Here is a 7,859-nt window from a genome sequence, read left to right on the forward strand (position 1 = left end):
GACGTTACAAGTGGTATCAGAGCTGGTTAGCCGTCTCAATTCTGACCTGAGAGGCGTCTTGAGACCGGTCGTGGGACGCAACGAGGACGTTGCGTTCTTTGAGAGGGGGTGAATTGTAACATCACAAATTGTGATATGTAAAAAGGTTTAAGAGAATTGATTTGGCTATCTATGTCACCAAAGTTGACTTACCTTTTCCGGAACACATCCTGAAAGAATTCCAGAGTTAAGCGTGCTTAGACTGGAGTAGTGAAAGGATGGGTGACCTATCAGGAAGTGATTCGCGATACCGTGTAAGTGAGGCCAAAGCACGGGAAAAGGTCGGGTGGTGATTGCAGGGTCAGTAAACGATGATTTCAAACCTTGGAAAATTAACGACCGACCGTCGGATGGGATGGGGCCCACGGGCCGAGAGAGCGGGCGTGGGTGGCCCATTAGTCGTGGACGGTCGGGAAGTTATAGTTTGAATACATAATATTAATCAATTGATGTTTCTACATTCATTGTAGTTAGATAAACACAAAATCTTTCTTTTGTTCTAACTCTAATTGTCTCTCGCAAAATTGTAATGTAACTTTAGTCACTAAATATTATCTTGCACTGACGTGCTCTTGCAGTCTGAATTTAGTGGTTAAACTTGATTGCATAAAAATCTATTGAAAAAATCAAATAAAATAGTAAGAGTTTAGAAAAGTAAATTGGCAAGAAAAAAACGGTTTCCTCTTTTCCTTGCCACTAGGATTTTGCTCTTGATCCAAAGATATTTAGTTTGTCTAGGGTTTTATGACATTTCACGTTTGACTGTACTAACTTTAACCGTTGTATGTTGTATGGAATTTAAACTTAACTGTATTCTTCGCACCATGTTAAGGATTCATTGTAAACATTTTCTTCATTAATTTATATTATTAATTTTCTCTAAGATTCGAAATCCAGACATCAAGTATTAATAAATCTTTTGTTAAATCATTGGATTAAAAAGAAAAATTTAGATTGCTATCAGAATATAGAAGTGTAGAACCATATAAATAGTTTATGATAAATTAATGATTGTAAAAAGAAAAAAAACTGATAAGAGGATCTGTTGGTAGGTATGGTCTTTTAATGCGAATAGTTCTCCACATTATGAGACTGTGAAAACATTGGTGATTATATATTTATATCTAATGGTGTAGAATAAACGTGGGACCAATTAGCACATGGATGTGTTCTTTTTCTTCTTCATCCTCCAGCTAGCTGTGGTTGGATTTATTAGAATAAAAAGAAATAAAATAAAAAGTGAAAAGAATAGAAAATTTATAGTGGAATACAGAACAAATTAACATTTATTCTAGCAAAACGTTATTATTTGTTTCCAACAAAATATAGAATAAGAATGAGTATTTTTCTCTGTAAAAATAGTAACCAGAGAAATGCAAACAAACTCTCTACGTGCACAATTCTTTAGAGCAATTCCAACGGAGAATACTAGCTTTGAGGTTCTAAAAATATATATTTGTGTATATATATACTATTCATACGTAAGTAATTGCGGGGTTTTATATTTTATGGGAAACCCAACACAAAGTATTTGACTATAGTAAATAACCCCGTATACGTAAGTAATTGCGGTGGTGACTGCGTCTCTTTCATCGCCATTTCGTCTGCCGTCTCCTCCATTGCGACTCCGTCCTCCTCCAGATCCGCCGCCGTGTTCGTCTGCTCATGTACCGTTTGAATGTCTCTCCCCACCGGAACCACCAGACCCTCCCGACGCTTCCTTACATCTCGTTATTCATCTCCTTTTTGACACACCACTCACCTTCTCTCAACTGTTTTCCAACATTCCAAATCCGGCTAGTGATGGTGTTGTCTCCGTTGTGCTCGTCGATGGCACAAGATTTGATCCTAAGCGTTTGTATCCTGCAGTATGCAGTGTGGGTTTTAGCCAACTTGTTGTCTGGAGATGTCACTGTTCTTCTTTCACTCGTGTTGGTGTTGGCTCGCTTACTCTCCCGTTCATTCTGGTGTGCTTCCTCTCTTCAATCTCAGGTTATACTCTTGTAGAATGGTCTGAGAAGTTTGTTGTGTGTGTAGCACCAGATTTGTCGGTTATGGACTTAGATTACAATGTTCCAATGAACCTTGTTTCATTTGGTTCTACCTTTACACCTGTTGATGGCTCTCATATCGTCTTAGTACGATCTTTTACCGCAGTATGCGGTCTCCTTAGTGTATTTAATCCAGCTTTTGGTGCTGTGATTTTGTGTTATCCTTCTTGGTGGCAGATAGAAGGAAAACTCGTTGATACGCTTATCCCGGCGAATCGGTTTGTGGCGGGAGTTCATTCCCCGATGGCTTCCTTGGTGGAGCAGTTTCTTTTCCCAATATTCTCTCCTGTATGGAATGAATTGGATGGCGAAGTGTTGCTAGTATTGCAAGGATTTTGCTCCTGGCTGATGCTCTTCTCTGCCTTTGTTGCAGAGTTTGTGACCTCTAAGGTTACACGGTATGCAATTATTCAAGAAGATTATGAGATCGTTCGATTTTTTATGGTCTCTTGTGATGTTGTGTATCGTCAATCTATCTTTTACTTAATCTATGTTTGGTTTGTTCAGCCCATACTAGCTTTGATGTATTCTCTTTCGGGAGTTAAACTCTTTTAAATTTCTAATGAAAACTTGGTTTGAACAAAAAAAAAAGTAAATAACCCTGCATTACTAACGCATATATAGTATATACATACATAAATATATGTTTTTAGAACTCCAAAGCTATAACTTTCCATTGAAGATGCTCTAAAAACATGTTTATTGGTAGTTTCTTAACACAAACGACACACATGTGTCATCTATTTATTGGCTCTGTTTTATAAAGAAAAATAAAAAGTAAATATATTAATGTTTTTTGTTTATAGAATCTCTTATAGCTTTATCGATAAACATGTTCTAAGAACATTTCTAACAATTCTTTATTTCTTTACTTTTTGAAAGTTTTTGTATTTCAATAGTTCTTTATTTCTTCAAATTTTAAAGACATGAACAGTAATCCTAAAATTGTAAAGTGCATTATTCATCTTCTTAAAATGCTATTTACTTTTCACTTTAATTCTTCTATTTAAATATCTTTACAAATTGTATATTTATTATTTTTATGTAGCATTTCAATATTTTAATTATATTAGCATTTAAATATTACAATTATGGTCTTACAATATTAATTTTCTTAGAACATAATCTTCGGATAAAAAATAAGAAAATTTATTTATCACTTTAAAATGCATTGATTGAGTATATAGGAGCATTACAGAAATAATCATATTGATTAGTTTTGTATTTTATATATATATATATATTAATTTGAATAGTTTATGTTTTATTATATAAGTAATTATATGTCTTTTGTTTTTACTATAAATAATTTGATGTTATAATTAAATTTGTTTACTAGTTATGTAAATATCATATATTATTATGTGTTTTTGTTTATTTATTAAAATGTAAAATATAAAATTAAAAAACTGAGGACCACCATTAGAAACCATGGTGGGGGGTTTGTTGGAGAAGTCCGAAGTACAATCAAATCCTTATCTTCAACACATGTCCTATTCACTATGCTATATATATGCCTATATATTTCACTTGCTTAACCTCACAATGAATCAAACTAAAAATAGAACCAAACAAAACCAATCTCCTTATTAGAAGAAGCATGAACATAGTGTCCGTCCGGGCTCTCTCTCCGCCCTCCAGTAACTATTTTCCATTGATTATATAGTTTTTCAACAATAACAATTGTGTGTTTTTTCTTTTCATATGAATTATATATAACGTACATGTGCATGTTTGAGTTTGCAACGAGATATCGTTTTAATCTGTGAAATTTAATCCATAATCAATGTTTCAGGGTTGTTACATCGTGCCGAGAGATGTAGAGTGGGAGGGAGAAACTACGAAAAGCCTGAACTGAAACAAAGCAACTTCTCAAAAGACGAAGACGATCTCATCCTTAGGCTTCATGCACTTCTTGGCAATAGGTTTTAATTTCGTTACTTTTCTTCTTCTTAACCCCATTTCAAATTTTATAAGTACTACTATATAAAAAAAAATACCAGATATGAAAGTTTCGTTGTAACAAGATTTTGATGGTACGTTTTCAGATGGTCATTGATAGCGGGAAGGTTACCTGGAAGAACCGATACCGAAATAAGAATCCATTGGGAAACTTACTTAAAGAGGAAACTCATGAAAATAGGAATAGACCCAACCAACCATCGTCTCTACCATCACGCAAACTATATTTCAAGACAATACCTCAGCTCCTCTCGTAAGAAACTTGAAACAGATATCGTTAGTGATCAATCTTCTTCACTATCCGAATCATGTGATATGAGAATATTACCCGTTTCAAGTACCGATTGCTATGATGATAGTGCTACTAGTAGTGCCGGACATAGTCGTTTGCCTGACCTCAACATTAGTCTCATCCCGGCTGAGACGGTGGTTTCTTGGTCAGGTTGTGGTCTTCAAGAATCTAGCAGCAGTGGTTCGACGCGTCAAGAAACGCTTCTTCTTTTCCGGTGAAATCGGATATTTTATTGCTACATAAGAAATGAAAAATGGTGTATGTCATTCAAAAAAAAATGGAAAAAGAAAAATGGTGTATTTCTTTGTACTATTTTTGCTATATATATATATATATATATATATATATATATATATATATATATATATTTCTTTTTTGTAATCACTAGGAAAAAATACTCAATTGAGAGATAATAAATGATGTTCAAAATTTTCAATCCCGAATTGGACCGACAGATTTTCACTAAGACACGCACTTGAACAAACTTCTCTTAATTGAGTGTCACTATTAAAAACCGACGATAACTTAGAAGATGAACTTTCTTTGACATTACTCACTTGAACTGAAAAACTATTTTCATCTCCCTTCAAATTAGACTTTACACATTTGAGAAAAAAAATATGGAAGAAATTTAAGACTCACCTAGTAGAAAGGAATCTATTAGTACAAAAATTGAGTGTCTCATATGTCTTTTCCTTTCCAAAACACTATTAGACACTATATGGTCATGGACTTGATTAACTAAAACCAAAAATAGTTTTTTTTTTCATTTTGATCACTCCAATATTCTAATCATAAACTAACGTTAAGTACTAACTAAAGATAGCAAGTCAACATACTTCATGTTTTGAGCATGATATCTCTAATCAAGTTAAATACCAGCGTATCAAAGCTAGCTAGTAGTACAAGCACGGTAACGTGATTTAGTGGGACTAAGCATCCTAATTGTTTAAAAGTTGAGAAAGCAGTTACCAAGAGGAACTAGCGTTTACCTATAGTGTTGTTGAATCGAAACCTTAATAATGATATTCCCTCTTTACCTTAGTTTGGTCTTATTTTAGTGGATTATTTTTGTCACAAACATATCTAGTGTATCTACAACTTTAATTGTTTATAAGAATTGTGAAGAAACCATGTTTTAAAATAACAGCCTTAGGCCCCCAAAAGTGTAGGCACGGCACTGACGAGAGGTCTTACATACAAACTTTACTCTTACTCCAAACACGCTCTCAAAGTCTCATCTCTCAGTGGTGCACTAAGCACAACATTGAGAGGCCATGCGGTTACACTTACATGAGAGGTAGGACCAAATACTGTTTAGGCAACCTTCTGAGACATAACATCAGACGACGTTGAAACACAGGAGAAAGCTGTCACTGGCGTTCTTAACCTTTCCATACACGAAAACAACAAAGAACTAATCATGCTTGTAGGAGCAGTCACATCTATATATAGTGCAAGTTCCTCAGATCTGGAACCATGGAAGCGAAAGAAATCACAGTAGCTACACTCTTTAGTCTTTAGCCTTCCGCTAGCTGATGAGAACAAGATCATAATTGGTGCATCAGGTGCAGTACCGGCCTCAGTTCATCTGCTAGAACTTCTCAGCAAATCATCTGAAGGATTCTTCTCTAAGGCTGTAACTGGATGAACAAAATTTGGAATATGAATGCCAGGAACGGATCATTCCATTTAATTCCTTGAAAAATATACCAGTTACAAGGAAAGATCATTCATAAAGCATTCCTAAAACTTTTTTGGAATCAATGGAAAGAGAACAATTTCTTTGTAAAATCATTCGGCAACGTAGAAGATAAGTAAAAAACGGAATGAATGGAATGTATAATTTTATTTTTAGTTTAATTAATAAATATATTTTATTTGCTCAAAAAATAATATTTTTTATTTCTATTCCATTCCTTTTAGTTCTATTATTTCATAATATTTCTGTAAATGATTTCCAGTTACTTTTAACAAATAAAAAAGTTTTGAAAATAACTCACTAATTTAATTTCGTTGGCTGTTTCGTTTATTTATTAATTCTTTAATAAAAATATTTGTGTTAATTAAACATTTTTCGTATGAGTAACGAGGACTTTGGTTAAGCTTCACGGTTCATTTCATATAATTTACAACGTTTTCCAGATTAATCGGAGTGATTCCCGCAAGAGTCATTTTTCCAGGAAACATCACACATTTTTTTCCATATCAATCTTGCACATAGATTATAGTCTAAGTGAAGAACATTACACACTTTCGATTTCAATATAACTATTTGATTTTTATATATAAACTTCGTTTTTGGGTTGTTATTGGTTTAAGATCGATAGTGAAATGCGACTTAACTTTGTCTTTCGTTATTATTTTAATTATTGAAAATTTGGCGCTTTGTTGACCTAAAAATGTTTAGTATCATCAACAACCAACCATAAATCCAAAATCTATAATCATCTGATCTATAACAGAGCACCCACCTTTAGATACATGAGCTCTTAACAGATACCAAACCACACACACAAAAACTTTCTTGTGGTACATTTTTAGTAAACGCACAAACACATTATTCTGTAATGGGTAATATCTTGGGAAGCACGAAAACTGTGAAAATCATGAAGATCAATGGAAAGAGTTTCAAGCTGAAAACTCCGGTGAAAGCTGGTACCGTTGTTAAAGATTTTCCAGGCCATGTTCTCTTTGAATCTGAATCCGTGAAGCGTTTTGGTATCAGAGCAAAGCCTTTGGATCCTAAACAATACTTGCAATCCAAAAGGATTTATTTCATGGTGGAACTTCCTAGGTAATCATCTCCTTTTACGGTTAAGGTTTTTGAAGTTGTAATATTTGGGTGTCTATGCTTATATACTTTAAGTCTTTAACTCTCAAAAATTTCAAATTTCCATTTTACTATGTTTTTCTTTTGAAAATTAAACTAACATATAACATTTTTTCGCTATGTACAGAACCGGCTCTGATCGAAACCCACGTGGCATAAGATGGAAAGGGAGAACCCCGAGAAGGGTTCGGTTGGGAATCCAGATGGGTGCTAAGGAGAGGCTAGAGAATCTGAAGCTGTCTCGTAGATCATCTTCTCATCTCTCGGTAATAAAGGAGGTTGATGAAGAGGAGAGAGAACTGGTGACTAGTGTGAAGTTGAAGTTACCAAAGTGGAAAGTGGAGAAACTGTGGGAAGAGAGTCAGAATGTCTCTGACTTCTACAGCAAGATCAGAGCACTTTGTCTCCTCAATATTCCAAGTGGTTTGATTCATCAGAGACAACATTTGCTTCATAATGGAGGAAGAAGCTTTGAGATTGGAGACAAAGAATCTGTCAATTATTTTTAGGTTGTTTTCTTCTTGTTGAAGACAAAAAGAGAAACGAACAAACAAAAACACGGACCCGTTTGTCAAGCCACGTTTCTTGCATCTTGTAATCACGAATATTGCCACTAGGAAACGGATGTGCTCAACTTGTGTAACACAACTTTTAATATGTTCTTACATTGAACAATTTATCC

General features: G+C 34.3%; 3 protein-coding genes across 3 annotated transcripts; all 3 read left to right on the forward strand.

Moving 5' to 3' along the window:
- Positions 1-1,347: 1,347 nt before the first annotated feature.
- Positions 1,348-2,706, forward strand: LOC130500399 (uncharacterized). Its single transcript, XM_056995436.1, has 2 exons — positions 1,348-2,031; positions 2,268-2,706. Exons 1-2 carry the CDS (start codon positions 1,705-1,707, stop codon positions 2,643-2,645), a joined length of 705 nt encoding a protein of 234 aa, XP_056851416.1. The 5' UTR covers positions 1,348-1,704; the 3' UTR covers positions 2,646-2,706.
- An 894-nt stretch (positions 2,707-3,600) lies between these two features.
- LOC108823011 (MYB-like transcription factor 4) lies at positions 3,601-4,656 on the forward strand. Its single transcript, XM_018596240.2, has 3 exons — positions 3,601-3,730; positions 3,886-4,015; positions 4,139-4,656. The coding sequence occupies exons 1-3, from the start codon at positions 3,691-3,693 to the stop codon at positions 4,560-4,562; spliced, it is 594 nt and encodes a 197-aa protein (XP_018451742.1). The 5' UTR covers positions 3,601-3,690; the 3' UTR covers positions 4,563-4,656.
- A 2,145-nt stretch (positions 4,657-6,801) lies between these two features.
- LOC108841047 (uncharacterized protein At1g66480-like) lies at positions 6,802-7,859 on the forward strand. Its single transcript, XM_018613831.2, has 2 exons — positions 6,802-7,141; positions 7,305-7,859. Exons 1-2 carry the CDS (start codon positions 6,915-6,917, stop codon positions 7,684-7,686), a joined length of 609 nt encoding a protein of 202 aa, XP_018469333.1. The 5' UTR covers positions 6,802-6,914; the 3' UTR covers positions 7,687-7,859.

This window comes from Raphanus sativus, chromosome 2 (assembly GCF_000801105.2).
Source record: "Raphanus sativus cultivar WK10039 chromosome 2, ASM80110v3, whole genome shotgun sequence".
In the NCBI taxonomy this organism is placed as follows: Eukaryota; Viridiplantae; Streptophyta; class Magnoliopsida; order Brassicales; family Brassicaceae; genus Raphanus; species Raphanus sativus.